This window comes from Malaclemys terrapin (assembly GCF_027887155.1).
Source record: "Malaclemys terrapin pileata isolate rMalTer1 chromosome 20 unlocalized genomic scaffold, rMalTer1.hap1 SUPER_20_unloc_2, whole genome shotgun sequence".
NCBI lineage: Eukaryota > Metazoa > Chordata > Testudines > Emydidae > Malaclemys > Malaclemys terrapin.
In genome coordinates, this window is record NW_026530189.1 from 243,515 (window position 1) to 262,679 (window position 19,165).

General features: G+C 64.5%; 1 protein-coding gene across 1 annotated transcript; it reads left to right on the plus strand.

Moving 5' to 3' along the window:
• The first annotated feature begins 3,044 nt into the window (after nt 1-3,044).
• On the plus strand, nt 3,045-18,432 carry SYT3 (synaptotagmin 3). Its single transcript, XM_054014965.1, has 8 exons — nt 3,045-3,878; nt 11,109-11,490; nt 11,758-12,310; nt 15,729-15,849; nt 16,102-16,273; nt 16,488-16,617; nt 16,909-17,015; nt 17,351-18,432. The coding sequence occupies exons 1-7, from the start codon at nt 3,725-3,727 to the stop codon at nt 16,990-16,992; spliced, it is 1,596 nt and encodes a 531-aa protein (XP_053870940.1). The 5' UTR covers nt 3,045-3,724; the 3' UTR covers nt 16,993-17,015; nt 17,351-18,432.
• Nucleotides 18,433-19,165: the final 733 nt, after the last annotated feature.

A 19,165-nucleotide genomic window follows, 5' to 3' on the forward strand; every position in this document is an offset into this window, starting at 1 on the left:
TAGGAGCCAGCCCCGGACGTGAGTGTGCGAGCGAGCGAATGAGTGTGCGTGAGTGTGCGACACCAGCCCGCTCCAGCCGGCTGCACGCGAGACAAAGACTCTGTGTGTGCGTGTGCGTGACACCAGCACTGTTCACGCTGGGTGTGCGAGGGAGAGAGCGAGCCCAGGCGGGCGTGACACTGTGCCGGTGTGCGAGAGGGGGGGAGCGTGCGACGCCCCTGGCTACTCACGCTCTGGGGTTCCCCGGTTGGGTCCCTGCAAGAGAACCCCCCCCTTGGAGCTGATGTGCGGCAGAGATAGCGGGTGACACGCTCTGGGGGGCACCCCCCCGCCCGTCTCGGCCCTGCGGGGGGCACAGCTGGGCCCCGCAGCCACATCCCAGGTCTCTGCTGTGAGGGGTTGAGGCCTGTTCACAGAGCTGGGGCCGGGGACTTGCCAGGTTAGGGGAACTGTTCAGTACTGGGACGGGGTGGGGGGCCTAGAGCAGGGTCTGGGGGTTCAGAGACTGTGGTACACTCCCCCCCCCGCTCTAACCCCCTAGACCCCATTCCCCTCTCAGTGCCAGTGAGAGAACCCAGGAGTCCTGGCTCCCAGCCCCCCACCTCTACCACTAGACCCCACTCCCCTCCCAGAGCTGGGGAGAGAACCCAGGAGTCCTGGCTCCCAGCCCCCCCTGCTCTAACCTCCTAGACCCACTCCCCTCCCAGAGCCAGGGAGAGAACCCAGGAGTCCTGGCTCCCAGCCCCCCCTGCTCTAACCTCCTAGACCCACTCCCCTCCCAGAGCCAGGGAGAGAACCCAGGAGTCCTGGCTCCCAGCCCCCCCTGCTCTAACCACCAGCCCCCACTCCCCCCCCAGAGCCGGGGAGAGAACCCAGGAGTCCTGCCACTCCATCCACGACCAGGCCTGGCTGCCTTTCACCAGCCACCCTGACCTTCCTTATCTACAAACCTCCCAGGGCTTAGCACTGGGAATCGGTTCTGGCCCTGCGGCTGAAGGGGTTGGTCCCTACCCTGCCCCCCCGACAGCTGGGAAGCAGCCCCCCCTCCCCCCACTGGGCAGCTGGAGGATCTCCCTGCGGGGGGTGTGCGCGGGGCAGGGGGAATCGTGACTCCTGGCAGCACCAGGCGACGTATCGACCGGGCATGGCTGGGTGTGCCCCACGGGCAGCTCCGGTTACTGGAGCCGGGGCTGGCTGGGAACTGGGACTCCTGGGTTCTCGCAGAGCTGCGTCCACGACCTGCTCCCCACACGCGCCTGTCCCTCTGCGCCCCCCCCCCGCTGCGAGCCTCTGACACGCGGGGGGCTCAGGCGAATCCGCCGCAGCGTTAAAGCTACCCTGACCCCTGGGGGCGAGGCCGTCGGGGGGGGGGCATCTCTGTGCTTTGCTCTGACCGCCCGTGTCTCACTACAGGAGTTCCCCTGGCCGAGCCCCCCTGTGCGGTGCTGGTGACTCACCGTGCGGGGGAGTGGCGGCGGAAGCCGTGGGACTGACGGGGGGAGCCGGAGTGGAGAAATCCCAGCCCAGGGCGTTCACGGGCCGGGTCTGGGTTTACGCGCGGGTGCCCCCCGGCCCGTGTCGCACAAGCGTGTGCCCCGGAGTGGTGTGTAGGGGGGTGTGCATTGCACCTTTCCCGGCACACGCGTGTGGGAGCGTGGCCAAGCCGTGTGCGCGGGCGGGCGGGCGGGAGCGGCTCCGGCCAGGCGCCCCGACGCGATGTGACAAGGAGCAGCTGTCTGGCCTGGCCTTGGGGGCAGGGGCGGGGGAAAGACAGTGACACGGGCTGGCCAGGCCGCTCTGGGTCCCCTCCTGGGCCTGGCGCTTCGGTGCCAGCCAGGCCCCCCCCCCATTGATCCCAACACCCCCCTACTGGCTCTTAACCCACAGCTCCACTGCCCCCCGGAGCCCCCCATCTTCTGGGCCAAGGCCCTTCTGGCCCCAGGGAGGGAGCTCAGGCTGGCTGGGGGGACGGGGAAGCGCTGGGGGGGGGAGCTGGCTGGACTGGGTGATGGGGGGAGGGATCTGGCCTGGTACTTGGTATTCAGGGCAGGCGAGAGGCTGAGCGGAGCCGAATGCGGCTGCAGCAGTGACACCAACGCTGGCACTGCGCTGCTGCGCCCCCCCCCCCCCGACCCTGCCGGGGGGGGGGGGGGGCTTCTCTCTCTGGAGACAGAGACAGCGCCCATCCCCCTAACAACAGGAGTCAGGAGAGAACCCAGGAGTCCGGGCACCCAGCCCTCCCCCTGCTCTAACCACTGGACCCCCCTCCCCTCCCAGAGCTGGGGAGAGAACCCAGGAGTCCTGGCTCCCAGCTCCTCTCTAGCCACCCCTGGGTGAGTACGGCTCTGGGGAGGGGAGGGTCTCCAGGGCCGAGCAGAGAAGAAAGGGGTGTGTGTGAGGGGGTGGGATGGGGCAGAGGGGATATGGGTGGAAAGGTGGGGTCAGCCGGGGGGATGGAGTTATGGGGCTGGAAGAAGGGGTGGGAAGGTTGGGGTCTGGAGAGGGGGGTGGGCAGGGACGGGCCATGGGGGGGCGGGGTGCAGATGCCTCCATCTAATGATCTCCCCCACCCCCCCCAGGTGCCTGTGAATCTGCGGCAATCCACCCCCATACCAAGGCTCCAACAAACACCCTCCACCCCAGAAGAAGAATCTCTGAGCCACATCCCCCCCCATGGAAACGCCTGGCCCCCGATTTCCCAGCTGGGCTCCTGCACCCCAGGCCCTGAACCCCGCCCTGTGGAGCACGGTGCTGGCTGGTCTCTCCTGCTGATCCTGGAGCCGCCTGGAGGGGGCACCCTCGAGGGCCTGTCCCCCACCCCGCATGGTTTTGGCAGCGTCCAGCATGGGAGACCTGGGCGCTTGCCCCCGGCCAGCCCCGACTCCCCGGAACTGGTACTGACCCCCCGCCGGGCCGGCGCCCTGCCTCCGCTTCCAGAACCAGCCACCCCACCTGCACCCAGAGCCGGCAGGAGACGGAGGCTGCTGAGCAGGTGAGTGGGGGGGGGGGGGGGGGCATGTGCCGGTCACCAGAGCCCACGCGTCGCTGCGTGAACGCGGGTCGGGCACCCAGCGGATGAGCCCCACGCTTCGCACGTGGGCGTAGCTGCTTCAGACCGTAGGAGGGCGGGCAAGTTCCGGCGCATGTGAGACTGGATGGCCCTCGGGTGGACATTTGTGGGCATGTGTTTGTGTGGGTGGGTGTGCAAATGCACAAGTGCCTGTGTCTGCATGAGTGTGCAAACACACATGGGTGTGTGGGCATGGGCGTGCAAAGGTGCATGTTTGTGTATATGTGCAAATGCACTCGGGCTTGTGCGGGTGTGAAAACATGTATTTGGATGTGCGAATGCACATGTGTTTGGGTGTGCACATGTCTTCATGGGCGTACTTGTGCAAATGCAGATGTGTTGGTGTGCACATGGGTGTGCAAATGCACATGTTTGTGTGGGCATGGGCTTGCAGATACACACATGTTTGCATGGGTATGCATGTGCAAACACATGTTGGTGTGGGTGTGTACATGCACATGTGTTTGTGTGGGCACAGGCATGCAAATGTGCCCGTGCGAGTGCATGAGGCAGGGGTATGTGTGTGCCCCCCGGCTGTGATGCCCGGAGCTCGCCCTGTCTCGGCTGGGCTGGCTGGCGGGGGCGACGCTGGCTGGGCCGGCCCGGGGGCAGCTCACCGGCTCTCTCCCTGCGGTGGGCAGATGGTGCGGCACCATGTCAGGTGACTATGAGGAGGACGTGTGTCGTGGCGCGCTCACCCTACTCAAGGAACTCTGCTTCTCCCTGCGGGCGCTGGAGCAACACGAGAAATGCCTGGAGTTCACCGACCTGCTGCGCAACCGGGGGCACCCCCCGCCCACCGACTCGGGTAAGGGGTGCGGGCAGGCTGCAGGGGGGCGGGGTTATGTCTGCATTCGGTGAGGGCTGGGAAGTTGCCAGGGGGTGATGGGATATTACAGGGGGACGTGGTTGTGTCTATGTTCCGGGCGGTGATGGGATATTACAGGGGGACGTGGCCATGTCTACGTTCCGGGCGGTGATGGGATATTACAGGGGGACGTGGCCGTGTCTACGTTCCGGGGGGTGTTGGGATATTACAGGGGGATGTGGCCGTGTCGACGTTCCGGGCGGTGTTGGGATATTGCAGGGGGACGTGGTTGTGTCTATGTTCCGGGCGGTGATGGGATATTACAGGGGGACGAGGGTCGTGGCCGTGTCTACGTTCCGGGCGGTGATGGGATATTACAGGGGGACGAGGGTCGTGGCCGTGTCGACGTTCCGGGCGGTGATGGGATATTACACGGGGACGTGGCCGTGTCAACATTCCGGGCGGTGTTGGGTGTGACGAACTGGGCCTGTTCTCACTGTGGTCTGTGAATGCTGACAGGGGAGTGTGGCTGGAATAGTCTGCATTGGAGGATGGGAGACAGCCCGAGGGCGCATACCTGAGTGTGTAACACGAGAACCCAGGAGGGGGTTGAAGGCCAGGTGACTCCTTAGCCCGGGAAACTGAACAAAGGCTGTGGGAGGGGTCGCTGAAGCCAGAGTGGGGGAAGGAGACTGGAGAGATGGCTGGGAGGCAGAGATGGCTCTGACCTCCCAAGGGGGGCTGGGCTGGGATGCCTTGGGACCCCAAGATGGACCTAACTGAGGGGGTCCCTGTTGTCTGTGCCTGCAAGACCTGTCTTGGACTGTATTCCTGTCATCCAAATAAACCTTCTGCTTTACTGGCTGGCTGAGAGTCGCAGTGAATCGCAGGAAGCCGGGGGTGCAGGGCCCTAACTCCCCCACAATCCGCTACTACTGGTGGCAGCGGCGGGATCTACTGCACCCCGTGGACGGCGCTTCCTGCAGTAAGTGACTGGGGAGCAGTAAAACGAAGGGGGATTGACGGGGACCAGGCGTGCTGAAGAGTGGGAGAGAGACGGTTATTACCCCTGGGAGTGTGTGACCAGCGAGAAGGACTTTTGCAGTAACAGGGTCCCCCGGGGGGATCGCAGCGAGTGGTCCCAGGGGCGGAGGAGTCTGCAGCTCGACCCTGGCAGAGAGGTGGTGACCTCGAGAAGGGCTGGCACACTAGGGGTCCCCCTGGGAACTGTGGGGAGCTGTGAGCACACAGGCCGGTGAGTGGCCAGCAGGAAGATGTATGCCAAGCGGCTTAAGAGCGACCTGGTGGAGCTGTGCAAGCAGAGGGGGCTGCACATTGGGATGCTCACCAAAGAACAGCTCATTGCCCAGCTAGAGGCGGAAGATCGCGCGAATGAACCGATCCCTGTGTCTCAGGGAAGCAGCCTGGCAAATGCAGCGCAGGCACCAGTGTCTGTCCCAGCTGGGAGTGGTCAGCCGGCTGCTGAGGGCTTCCCGAGACCCCTCCTTCCTATGCCTAGGGGAAGGGTGGGGAGGAGCCCAGCAAATACCGAAGGCGCCGTGGCCCCCCCGGCCAGCAGGGGACCCTCCCGGCGAAGCTCGCCGGCCAGCAGAGGATCCTCCCGGCGACGTTCGGCATCCGTGGAGCGGAATTGGCTGGAATGGGAGAAAGAGCTAAAACTGAGAGAGCTGGAGGATCGTGAACAACAGAGACAGCATGAACAGGAGGAGAAAGAGAGACAGCATCAGCGTGAAGAGAGACAGAGACAGCATGAACGGGAGGAGAAAGAGAGACAGAGACAGCATGAACGGGAGGAGAATGAGAGACAGCGTCAGCATGAAGAGAGACAGGGACAGGAGAATGAGAGACAGCGTCAGCATGACCTGGAACTGGCGAGATTGAAGGGCAGCGAACCCCTGGCTGCGGTGAGTGAGGGGGGACCCAGGACTGCACGGAGCTTTGATAAGTGCATCATGGCCCCATACAAGGAGGGGGAGGACATGGATGACTTCCTGGAGGCCTTTGAGACGGCCTGCGAGCTGCACCGGGTTGATCCCGCGGACAGACTCCGGGTCCTTACCCCCTTACTGGACCCCAAAGCCGTGGCATTGTACCGCCAACTGGGAGAGGCAGAGAAAGGGGACTACGAACTATTCAAAAAGGCCCTGCTACGAGAGTTTGGGCTGACTCCTGAGATGTACCGGGGAAGGTTCCGGAGTCAAGATAAAACCCCTGAGATCTCATATCTGCAACTAGCCGTCCGCATGGAAAGATACGCCAGCAAGTGGGCTGGTGGGGCCCAGACGAAGGAGGACCTGATTAAACTGCTGGTACTGGAGCAACTGTATGAGCGGTGCCCATCCGACCTGAGGCTGTGGTTGGTGGACAGAAAGCCAGAGAACCCGCGACACGCCGGGCAGCTGGCTAATGAGTTTGTAAAGAGCCGGTCAGGGGGTGGCAGGGAGGAGCCCCAAAGGAACAGGCCCGCCGCGATGCAGAGAGAGAGTCACCCTGGGACCTCCCAAAGGGGGAATATGGGGAATCCCCTCCCACGGGGAATGCCCAGCATCAGGGACAACCGACCGGCTCGAGGGGACCCACGGGACATGAGCTGCTATTACTGCGGCCGAAGAGGCCACGTTCGGGCCCAGTGCCCCAAGCTCAAAGACAGACTGAGCAGACCGAACCCGCACCGGGTTAACTTGGTAGAGGCCCAGACGGACGAGGGGCAGGCTTCCCACGCAAGAGGGGCTGGCAGCTTATCAACTGTTCAAGAGAGAGAAGGGCCCCCGGCCAGCTTCTCTGGGGGGCCAGATGCTCCGGATTCAAAGTTCTCCGTTTACAGGGTTGGCGCGGGGCTGTCCCTGCGGAGCGAGTGCCTTGTTCCCCTGGAGGTGGATGGGAGGAAGGTCAATGGATACTGGGATACGGGCGCAGAGGTGACACTGGCCCGGCCCGAGGTGGTGGCCCCAGATCAGGTGGTGCCCAACACCTACCTGACCCTGACGGGGGTGGGCGGAACACCAGTCAAAGTACCCGTGGCAAGGGTACACCTGAAGTGGGGGGCCAAGGAGGGCCCCAAGGATGTGGGGGTACACCCGTATTTGCCCACTGAGGTATTGATGGGGGGGGACCTGGAGAACTGGCCAAGCAACCCCCAAAAGGCACTGGTTGTGACCCGCAGTCAGAGCCGGCGAGGGGCCCTGCGCCCTGGCCTTGGGGGGGGTGCCTTGCCTGAGGCGCAGGACCCTAACCTGGTGGGGAGGGAACGCCCAGGGACACGGCTCAGGGAGGCTGCAGCTTCAGGCCCAGCGGGCGAGGAAGAGCAGGTGGCCATCCCTGTCCCAGCTGCTGAGTTCCAGGCCGAGTTACAGAGAGACCCCTCCTTGCGGAAGATAAGGGACCTGGCCGACCTCAATGCGGTACAGACCATGGGACGAGGTGGCCGGAAAGGATTCGTGTGGGAGAAGGGGTTCCTGTACCGAGAATGGGCTCCCCCAGGGAAAATGGAGTCAGGGGGGATCAGGAGGCAGCTGGTGGTACCCCAGAAGTATTGCCGCCAGCTGCTGTGCCGGGCCCATGACATTCCCCTCTCAGGGCACCAGGGAACCTGGCGTACCCAGCAGAGGCTGCTACGGAGCTTTTACTGGCCTGGGGTCTTTGTTACTGTCCGACAGTACTGCGGATCCTGTGACCCCTGTCAGAGGGGGAGGAAGGCCTGGGACAAGGGGAAAACAGCTTTAGGACCCTTGCCCAGCATAGAGGATCCTTTCCGGAGGGTGGCCAAGGTTAAAAGGGCGGCTCTGAACCAAGAGAGCCCAAAGCACAGACCTCCAGACTGGAGCGCTGGGAGAAGACCACAGCCCAGTTGGAACCCCAGAGGTATGGGGGTGGGAAAAGGGCACAGGCCGCATAAACCTTCCCACATGCGAACTGCGAGTGCCATCAAGCACCCCGACCTAAGGGGGGGCGTGAAACTGAAGGGGCCTGGTGTAATTCTCACCAAGGAATGGGAGGGATGCGGTGGCATCCATGGGAACCGGGGTAGGTTCGAACTTCCCCGGGTCACTGGCTAAAGTGACCCTGCTCAGTTCGGTCTCGAAGCGGGGAGAGATGTGACGAACTGGGCCTGTTCTCACTGTGGTCTGTGAATGCTGACAGGGGAGTGTGGCTGGAATAGTCTGCATTGGAGGATGGGAGTCGGCCCGAGGGCGCATACCTGAGTGTGTAACACGAGAACCCAGGAAGGGGTTGAAGGCCAGGTGACTCCTTAGCCCGGGAAACTGAACAAAGGCTGTGGGAGGGGTCGCTGAAGCCAGAGTGTGGGAAGCAGGCTGGAGAGATGGCTGGGAGGCAGAGATGGCTCTGACCTCCCAAGGGGGGGCTGGGCTGGGATGCCTTGGGACCCCAAGATGGACCTAACTGAGGGGGTCCCTGTTGTCTGTGCCTGCAAGACCTGTCTTGGACTGTATTCCTGTCATCCAAATAAACCTTCTGCTTTACTGGCTGGCTGAGAGTCGCAGTGAATCGCAGGAAGCCGGGGGTGCAGGGCCCAAACTCCCCCACAATCCGCTACATTGGGATATTACAGGGGGACGTGGCCGTGTCAACGTTCCGGGCGATGATGGGATATTACAGGGGGACGTGTCCGTGTCGATGTTACGGGTGGTGATGGGATGTTACAGGGGGACGAGGGACGTGGCCGTGTCGACGTTCCAGGCAGTGATGGGATATTACAGGGGGACGTGGTTGTGTCTACGTTCTGGGCGGTGATGGGATATTACAGGGGGACGAGGGACGTGGCCGTGTCTACGTTCCGGGCGGTGATGGGATATTACAGGGGGACGTGGCCGTGTCGACGTTCCGGGCGGTGATGGGATATTACACGGGGACGTGGCCGTGTCTATGTTCCGGGCGGTGTTGGGATATTACAGGGGGACCTGTCCGTGTCGACGTTCTGAGTGGTGGTGTGATATTACAGGGGGACGTGTCCGTGTCGATGTTACGGGCGGTGATGGGATATTACAGGGGGACGTGGCCATGTCTACGTTCCGGGGGGTGTTGGGATATTACAGGGGGACGTGGCCATGTCTACGTTCCGGGGGGTGTTGGGATATTACAGGGGGACGTGGTTGTGTCTACGTTCTGGGCGGTGTTGGGATATTACACGGGGAAGTGGCCGTGTCTACGTTCCGGGCGGTGATGGGATATTACAGGGGGACGCGGCCGTGTCTATGTTCCGGGCGGTGATGGGATATTACAGGGGGACGTGGTTGTGTCTACGTTCCGGGCGGTGTTGGGATATTACACGGGGACGTGGCCATGTCTACGTTCCGGGCGGTGATGGGATATTACAGGGGGACGTGGCCGTGTCAACGTTCCGGGCGGTGATGGGATATTACAGGGGGACGTGTCCGTGTCGATGTTACGGGCGGTGATGGGATATTACAGGGGGACGTGGTTGTGTCTACGTTCCAGGCAGTGTTGGGATATTACACGGGGACGTGGCCGTGTCTACGTTCCAGGCAGTGATGGGATATTACAGGGGGACGTGGTTGTGTCTACGTTCTGGGCGGTGATGGGATATTACAGGGGGACGAGGGACGTGGTTGTGTCTACGTTCCGGGCGGTGATGGGATATTACAGGGGGACGTGGCCGTGTCGACGTTCCGGGCGGTGATGGGATATTACACGGGGACGTGGCCGTGTCTATGTTCCGGGCGGTGTTGGGATATTACAGGGGGACCTGTCCGTGTCGACGTTCTGAGTGGTGGTGTGATATTACAGGGGGACGTGTCCGTGTCGATGTTACGGGCGGTGATGGGATATTACAGGGGGACGTGGCCATGTCTACGTTCCGGGGGGTGTTGGGATATTACAGGGGGACGTGGCCATGTCTACGTTCCGGGGGGTGTTGGGATATTACAGGGGGACGTGGTTGTGTCTACGTTCTGGGCGGTGTTGGGATATTACACGGGGAAGTGGCCGTGTCTACGTTCCGGGCGGTGATGGGATATTACAGGGGGACGCGGCCGTGTCTATGTTCCGGGCGGTGATGGGATATTACAGGGGGACGTGGTTGTGTCTACGTTCCGGGCGGTGTTGGGATATTACACGGGGACGTGGCCATGTCTACGTTCCGGGCGGTGATGGGATATTACAGGGGGACGTGGCCGTGTCTATGTTCCGGGCGGTGATGGGATATTACACGGGGACGTGGCCGTGTCTACGTTCCGGGCGGTGTTGGGATATTGCAGGGGGACGTGGCCATGTCGACGTTCCGAGTGGTGTTGCGATATTACAGGGGGACGTGTCCGTGTCGATGTTATGGGCGGTGATGGGATATTACAGGGGGACGTGGCCATGTCTACGTTCCGGGGGGGTGTTGGGATATTACAGGGGGACGTGATTGTGTCTACGTTCCGGGCGGTGTTGGGATATTACACGGGGACGTGGCCGTGTCTACGTTTCGGGCGGTGATGGGATATTACAGGGGGATGTGGCCGTGTCGACGTTCCAGGCGGTGATGGGATATTACAGGGGGACGAGGGACGTGGCCGTATCTACGTTCCGGGCCGTGATGGGATATTACAGGGGGAAGTGGTTGTGTCAATGTTCCGGGCAGTGATGGGATGTTACAGGGGGACGTGGTTGTGTCTATGTTCCGGGCGGTGATGGGATATTACAGGGGGACGTGGCCGTGTCTACGTTCCAGGGGGTGATGGGATATTAGAGGGGGACGTGGCCGTGTCTATGTTCCGGGCGGTGATGGGATATTACAGGGGGACGAGGGACATGGCCATGTCTATGTTCCGGGCGGTGATGGGATGTTACAGGGGGACGAGGGACGTGGCCGTATCTACGTTCCGGGCCGTGATGGGATATTACAGGGGGACGTGGTTGTGTCAATGTTCCGGGCGGTGATGGGATATTACAGGGGGACGTGGCCGTGTCTACGTTCCAGGGGGTGATGGGATATTAGAGGGGGACGTGGCCGTGTCTGTGTTCCGGGCGGTGATGGGATATTACAGGGGGACGAGGGACATGGCCATGTCTATGTTCCGGGCGGTGATGGGATGTTACAGGGGGATGTGGCCGTGTCTACGTTCCAGGTGCTGATGGTAGGATACTGGGGGTGGGGGTCTTTGTGCCCAGGGGTCTGTGGTACCGATGGGGGGACGGGGTCTCCAGCCTGCCTCTCCCGCCGCTCACAGCCTCTGACCCGCACAGACATCTCCGTCAGCCTGCTCTCCGTCATCGTCACCTTCTGCGGCATCGTGCTGCTGGGGGTCTCGCTCTTCGTCTCCTGGAAGCTGTGTTGGATCCCCTGGCGGGACAAGGAGGCCTCGCCGGCGCCGCGCAAGGACCACGGCCTCCACGGCCACCTGCACCACTCGCCCTACGGCGACCTGCTGGTGGAGCGGGTCGAGCTGGGGCCCGAGATGCCCGAACGCTCCTACCTCGACATGGACTCCTACCCCGAGGCCACCCTGAAACTGAGCCAGACCTCGCCCGACCTGCCGGTGGAGGGGCAGGTCGGCCCTAAGGAGGGCGCCGGCATGCCCAATGCGCATTCCCACCAGCAGGTGGCCACCCTGGCTCCCGCCCCCAGGTGAGGCCCGGGGCCGCCCTCGCCGCCCGCTAGGGGCAGCAGGAGAGGGCTTGGCATGGGAGGGGGAACCGAAGGGGAGCTCTGTCTCAGGGGGGCCGGGGGCGTACTTGGGGTTTCACAAGGGGAGCCCTAGGGTGTGGGGGCTCCTGGGGGCAGTGCATTCAGGGGGAGCTGCCCCCTCCCTCCCAGCCCCATAGCTCCTGTCCCAGGTGGGTTGGGGGCTCCCCATGCCTCAGTACTCCCCTCCCAACTCCCGACCCCTCACAGGTACAACACCCTGCCGCGCCCCTTGACCCAGCAGCTCTCCAGCCCGGAGGTGGTCAGCCACGGTGGGGAGGACAAGCCGGAGCAGGCCACCAGCATTGGTCAGATCAAGCCGGAGCTGTACAAGCAGCGGGCGGGCGAGGCGGAGCACCGTAAAGCGGAGGGTCCTCCCTGCGGGCGCATCAGCTTCGCTCTGCGCTACGCCTACGCCTCGGAGCAGCTGGTGGTGAGGATCTTGCGGGCGCTGGACCTGCCGGCCAAGGACGCCAACGGCTTCTCCGACCCCTACGTCAAGATGTACCTGCTGCCCGACCGCAAGAAGAAGTTCCAGACCAAGGTGCACCGCAAGACGCTCAACCCCGTCTTCAACGAGACCTTCAACTTCAACGTCCCCTTCGCCGAGTTGCCGGGACGCAAGTTGCACTTCAGCGTCTACGACTTCGATCGCTTCTCCCGCCACGACCTCATCGGGCAGGTGGTGCTGGACAACCTGCTGGAGATGGCGGAGCGGGATGAGGAGACGCCCATCTGGAGGGATATCCTGGAGGGCAGCTCAGTGAGTGAGATCATGGGGGGGCGGGAGGGGGGCGGTGGTGGGAGGGGTGAGCGGGTCGGGAGGTTGACCCAATCGTCATCTCAGCCCCTGTCCGTCTCAATTCAGCTCAACTCTTCACCCCAACCCGAATTTATCCCAACCCAACCCCAACCCATCTCAGTTCAACTCAACCTTAAACCAACCCAATCCAAATTCAATCTCAGCAAGACCATATCCCAACCCGAACAGAAGAACGGCCAGACTGGGTCAGACCAAAGGTCCATCTAGCCCAGTGTCCTGTCTTCCGACAGTACCTGTTCTGCATTGGCCAATCTTATCAAGTGATCCATCCCCTGTTGCCCATTCCTAACTTCTGACAAACAGAGGCTGGGGACCCCATCCCTGCCCATCCTGGCTAATAGCCATTGATGGACCTGTCCTCCATGAATGCATCTAGTTCTTTTTTGAACCCTGTTATAGTCTTGGCCTTCACAATATCCTCTGGCAAGGTGTTCCACAGGTAGATCCCAACCCAACCTTAACCCAACCCATCTCTATGCAACTCAACCATAAATCAACCCAATCCAAATTCAACCTCAACTCATCTCAATCCAGCCCAGACTCAACTCTCAACCCAACTCCAGTTCTCAACCCAAACCCAACCCCAGCCCTCACCCAACTCAACCTTAACTCAGCCCAACCCAAACTCAATTCAGTTGCACTCTAAGCCGCACCCAACTCTCAACTCAACCCCCAACCTCAACCTGCTTCAGATGCGGCAGCGGAGAACCCATCTGGAGGGGCATCCTGCAGGCCACCTCGATGGGTGAGACCCCTTGGGGAAAGGGGGGCATAGGAGATAAGGGAGACTGACCACTCAACCTCCATCCCGTGTCAACCCAGTTCAACTCCAACCCAACGTCCAACGCTCAAACCAACTCGACTCGATCCATCTCCCCAGTCCAGACCCACCTTCTATCCCAGCCCCTCTACCCAAGCCCAGCCCAGCCCAGCCCGAGCCCAGCCCCGAGTGTGCACACCCAGCCATCCTGCTGGAGATGCCAGAGTGGAAGCAGGTGGCTTGTCTGGAGGGACCCCCTGGAGGCCAGCGTGGAGAGACCCCAGGGAGATGGGATGGGTCCCAGGCCAGGGCGTGAGAGATGCAATCTGGGGAGGGGGATAATGTGGGGTGATCCCAACCCATGGGTAGGAGGCTGCCTCGAGTGGGGGGTGGGGTCCCAGCTTGGCGAGGGCCGTGGTATCTAACGACCCTCCATCCGGCTTCCCCCGGACCCTGCCCCTCCCCCGCAGCACCCACTCCTGCCCCTCCCCCCAGCTCCTGGTGCCTTCGACCCAATTCTGCCTGGATTCCTGGCCTGGGTGTTTTTGAATATTTTAGCTGAATTTGTTGTTCATGAAACTGATGGGTAATTAGAGCAGCCAGGTATGTGTGCTCCCCTCCCCCGCCCGTCTCCGATGCTGCTCCCCACTCCCGACCCGCAGCCCCCCCCAGCCCTGCCCTGCCGGTGCTCCCCACTCCCGACCCGCAGCCCCCCCAGCCCTGCCACTGCTCCCCACTCCCGACCCGCAGCCCCCCCAGCCCTGCCACTGCCCCCCACTCCCGACCCGCAGCCCCCCCAGCCCTGCCCTGCCGGTGCTCCCCACTCCCGACCCGCAGCCCCCGCGCCCTGCCAGTGCCCCCCACTCCCGACCCGCAGCCCCCCCAGCCCTGCCGGTGCCCCTCACTCCCGACCCGCAGCCCCCCCAGCCCTGCCGGTGCCCCTCACTCCCGACCCGCAGCCCCCCCCAGCCCTGCCCTGCCAGTGCCCCCCACTCCCGACCCGCAGCCCCCCCAGCCCTGCCACTGCTCCCCACTCCCGACCCGCAGCCCCCCCAGCCCTGCCACTGCCCCCCACTCCCGACCCGCAGCCCCCCCAGCCCTGCCCTGCCGGTGCTCCCCACTCCCGACCCGCAGCCCCCGCGCCCTGCCAGTGCCCCCCACTCCCGACCCGCAGCCCCCCCAGCCCTGCCGGTGCCCCTCACTCCCGACCCGCAGCCCCCCCAGCCCTGCCACTGCTCCCCACTCCCGACCCGCAGCCCCCCCAGCCCTGCCAGTGCCCCCCACTCCCGACCCGCAGCCCCCCCAGCCCTGCCGGTGCCCCTCACTCCCGACCCACAGCCCCCTCCTAGCCCTGCCCTGCCGGTGCCCCTCACTCCCGACCCGCAGCCCCCCCAGCCCTGCCAGTGCCCCTCACTCCTGACCCGCAGCCCCCCCAGCCCTGCCACTGCCCCTCACTCCCGACCCGCAGCCCCCCCAGCCCTGCCGGTGCCCCTCACTCCCGACCCGCAGCCCCCCCAGCCCAGCCCTGCCCCCCCCAGCCCTGCCTTTATTATTGTCCCCTGGGGCGCTCGCTCTCCGGTATCAAATCCAATTGTCATCACTTGCGAGGCTGTTTGGGGTTTGAGCTGCTGGAAGTCAGCTGATTTTCAGGTGAGGGAAAGGGTGGGGGAGGGTAAGGAGCAGGTCTGGGTGTGTGTGCCCCCCGCACCTCCCCCGTGGTGCTGTGTCGGTCCCGGGCGGGGGGTGGGGGGGCAGCAGGAGCTGCGCCCCCTACTGTCTCCCCCTCCCCCACAACCTCCCCACCCGCCGCTCTAGCTCCGGCCCCAGCATCCAAACAGGGGGAGCTGGGAACCAGCCCGAGACAGTCCCTGGTCCTGCTCCCTGCAGCTCCGGCCCCACAACCCCCCCCCCCCGAGCCCACTGGGGGGCTTGGAGCCAGTGCAGAAGGTGAGGGGAGACCACCCCCTACGGAGTCCCTGCCCCACTCCCGGCGGTCGGCTGCACATCGGGAGTGAGGGGCATCGGCAGAGCTGGGGGGGCAGGGCCGGGCTAGCAGGGGCTGCAGGTCGGGAGGGAGGGGCACTGGCAGGGCTGGGGGGGTCAGGGCCGGGCTAGCAGGGGCTGCAGGTCGGGAGGGAGGGGCACCGGCAGGGCTGGGGGGTTCAGGGCTGGGCTGGCAGGGGCTGCGGGTCGGGAGGGAGGGGCACCGGCAGAGCTGGGGGGTGGGGGGGGCTGGGCTGGCAGGGGCTGCGGGTCGGGAGTGAGGGGCACCGGCAGGGCTGGGGGGGTTCAGGGCCGGGCTGCCAGGGGGCTGTGGGTCGGGAGTGAGGGGCACCACATTGGGGTCAGCTCTGACTCAGGAAATCTGGCCTGTCATTTCTCTGCCTCTCGCTCTCCTCGGCTGTTCCCGGGGGCCGGCGGTGGCCGGGCGCCAGGGGCTGTAACACGCGGGCTGGGCTGGCGCCCGGGGCCAGGCGGGCATTAATATTCATGGGCAGGAAGTCGCTCCAGCCTGGTAAAGGGCCATGAAATATTCAGGTTGGGGAAAGCAGCGTCTGCAGGCCCCTGGGGTCACTCACCTGCCCCCCTCCCCCACAGGAGAAGGCCGACCTGGGGGAGGTGAATTTCTCCCTCTGTTACCTGCCCACCGCCGGCCGCCTGACCGTGACCATCATCCGGGCCTCCAACCTCAAAGCCATGGACCTGACCGGCTTCTCAGGTCAGGGACCGGGGGTCTGCGCTCGGGGGGGAGCGGTTGGGGGAGGGCAGGGCCATGCCGGGGGGGGGTGTGTGTGTGCGGCTGGGATGGGCGGCTGTGGGTGCTACAGGAGGTGGGAGATGGGGCTGCTTCTGGGTCGGGGTAGGCCCCGAAGGGGTGGCCGGGGAGGGGGGCTGCTGGCACTGGGAGATGTGGAGCTGGGGACCCCACCTCTCCTCCCCATCCGGGCCATATCTCATGCGCCTCCCCCAGACCCCTACGTCAAGGCCTCGCTCATGTGCGAGGGGCGGCGGCTGAAGAAGCGCAAGACGTCCATCAAGAAGAACACCCTGAACCCCAGCTACAACGAGGCCCTCGTCTTCGACATCCCGCACGAGAGCGCCGAGCACGTCAGCCTCACCATCACCGTCATGGACTACGACTGGTGAGCCTGGAGCACGGCCGCTCGTTGGGGTGTGTGTGTGTGTGTGTGTGTGTGTGGCAGGACTCCTGGGTTCCCCCCCGGCTCTGGGAGGGGAGTGGGGTCTAGTGGTTAGAGCAGGGGGGCGGGGAGCCAGGACTCCTGGGTTCTCCCCCCGGCTCTGGGTCCCCATGGTGGGGGAGGGAGTCCAGCATTGACCGGTCTGTCTCTCTCCCAGCATCGGGCACAACGAGGTGATCGGGATGTGCCGGGTGGGGAGCGACGCCGAGGGGCCAGGCCGGGAGCACTGGGCCGAGATGTTGGCCAACCCCCGCAAACCCATCGAGCACTGGCACCAGCTGGTGGAGGTAATGGGGCGGGGCGGGGGATGGGCATTGGGGACACACGGGGGGGGGTCGTGCTATGTGGGGTGGCCCTGGGGGCGAAGGGGAGAGTGGTGGGAGGTGTCAGGAGAGGGCAGGCTTTGGGGTCAGGGAGGGGTCACCTATGGGGCAGAGGGGCTGTGGACGGGCAGAGGGGTACCATGGGGAAGGGGGCAGGGAGGGATGCTGGGGGGGGTGTGCTGTGGAGCTCAGAGGGGAGCTTGGGAGAAGTGGCTGGGGGGCTGGTGCCATCTCTGACCCCACTGCCCCCCCCAGGAGAAAACCCTCAACAGCTACATCTCCAAGAGCGCCCAGCGCGACAAGCCCAGCATCGTCGTGCAGAGCGTCCCGTCGGACTAGCCCCTCTGAGACCCGCAGGGGCCGTGAGTATCCGGGCTGCCAGGGGCTGCGGGTCGGGAGTGAGGGGCACCGGCAGAGCTGGGGGGGGCTGCGGGTCGGGAGTGAGGGGCACCGGCAGGGCTGGGGGGGCTGCGGGTCGGGAGTGAGGGGCACCGGCAGGGCTGGGGGGGCTGCGGATCGGGAATGAGGGGCACCGGCAGGGCTGGGGGCGGCTATGGGTCGGGAGTGAGGGGCACCGGCAGGGCTGGGGGGGGGCTGCGGGTTGGGAGTGAGGGGCACCGGCGGGGCTGGGGGGGCTGCGGGTCGGGAGTGAGGGGCACCGGCAGATCTGAGTGGTTTCTCTCTCTCTCCCCCGCAGGATCGTGGCTGGTCTCTCTGGCTCTGCGCTGTTCTCCATGCCCAGGGGGAGGCGCTGTCAGGAGCGGCGTGTGTGTGTTTGGGGTCGGGGGGGCTGTGGCGGGGGGGTGTCATCTTTTCTCTAAGCCATAGGAGAAGCCAGGACCGAGCTGTCTCCCAACGCCTCTCCCTCCCTGGAGCTGATTTGCAGGGGGGGGACGACCACAGGCTGGGAGCCCCCCTCTACTCAGTGACTTGCATGTTGTGGAGGTGGGGGGCCGCCACCCCCCCACCTCTCGTGGGGGGGCCAGTCGCCTGTCTTTAGCCGCACCCACGCACTGTGAGCCCAGGGGTCCGGGGACCTGCCTCTCGGCCTGTTGCCTGGTTCTTCCCTCTCCCTGCGCCCCCCCCCAGCCGTCGGCGCCTGCTGCCCCCCCCTCAGTGCTGAGAGGAGACCCCTGCACTGTGTGGTGGCTGCGTCCCCCCCAAAGACTGACTCATCTGGGGGGGCAGGGCTGCTTGCAGTGACCCCCAAAGCACCTGGCTTCCCCTGATTGAAACGGGGGTCAGCCCCCCCCAGGACTTAATGCTTGATCTGGACTTGGGGGGGGGGGATGTGTCTCTCCCCCCAACTTATTTCTTGGTGGTTTGCATGAACATGATTCCCCCCCCCCCGCTGCAGTGGGTGGGTGTGGAGGGGGAGGAGAACCCAGGCGTCTGGATGCGGCCCCCTCCCCGAGAGCATAGGGACGGTGGGGTGGGGGGAATCCGTCTGGGAGAACCCAGACATCCAGTCCATGTCTGTCACCCCCCCCCCCCCCCCGCATGTCTGTACCTTTGTCCGTCTGTGTTTCTCTGTCTGTCCGTCCCCCTGGGTCTTTGTTTCTAAGTGTGTGTGTGGGGGAAACAAACAAAAAAACCAACACCCCCCCCCCCGGCCCACCTGGAAACCGCCCTGGAAAAGCCATAGACCCCCCCTGCCCCCCCCGGGCCAGGGCACCCAGCGTCCCGGGCGGGAGTCTGTCCGGAACATTCTGCAATAGCGTCACGGGAACTCGGAGCTGCTGCTAATGTGACCTTAACAATAAACCTGGTGAGAGGTGACGGCTGGGCCTGGTGTGTCCCGGACCCCCTCCCCTGCCCCCCCCAGCAAGACACTGCCCCTGCTGCCCCACCCACCCTGGGTTGCAAAGAGCAGGACTCCTGGGTTCTCTCCCCAGCTCTGGGAGGGGAGTGGGGTGTAGTAGTTAGAGCAGGGGGGGCTGGGAGCCAGGACTCCTGGGTTCTCTCCCTGGCTCTGGGAGGGGAGTGGGGGCTGGTGGTGAGAGCCGGGGGGGTGGGGGCTGGGAGCCAGGACTCCTGGGTTCTCTCCCTGGCTCTGGGAGGGGAGTGGGGTATAGTGGTTAGAGCTGGGGAGGGGGAGGGGGGGCTGGGAGGCAGGACTCCTGGGTGGGGGATTCTTTAATTAACACTCTTTTGTCGGGGCGGGGGGGCGGTTTGAAGGAGTGTCTGGTTCATGGCAGGGCCCTTTCATCGGGTGCAGTTCACCACCAGGGGCAGAGTTGCTCCATCTTCCCTGGGGCAGTTCTGTGCCGGGGGTGGGGGGGGACCTGCATTGGCTGTGGGTTACCGGGGGCGGATTCCCCCCCACCATCACCAGACGGGGGTGCTGGTCCTGCCCGATCTCTGCCTGTGCATTGGGTGGGGCTGGACGATGACCCCTCGGGGGAGGCGGGGGACTCCTGTGTGAAGGGGAGACACCGGGAGGAACTTGTGTCCCAGGCCTGGCGGCCCCGTCTCACCCACCTGTCCCTGGTGCTGCCGCGGGGTTAGCGGC

Excerpts from the sequence above, each read along its gene's own strand:
- SYT3 (XM_054014965.1), top strand. The coding sequence starts at position 3,725 with ATGTCAGGTGACTATGAGGAGGACGTGTGTCGTGGCGCGCTCACCCTA. Across the intron at positions 12,311-15,728 it reads ATATCCTGGAGGGCAGCTCA|GAGAAGGCCGACCTGGGGGA; the intron begins GTGAGTGAGATC and ends CCTCCCCCACAG. Across the intron at positions 15,850-16,101 it reads GGACCTGACCGGCTTCTCAG|ACCCCTACGTCAAGGCCTCG; the intron begins GTCAGGGACCGG and ends CGCCTCCCCCAG.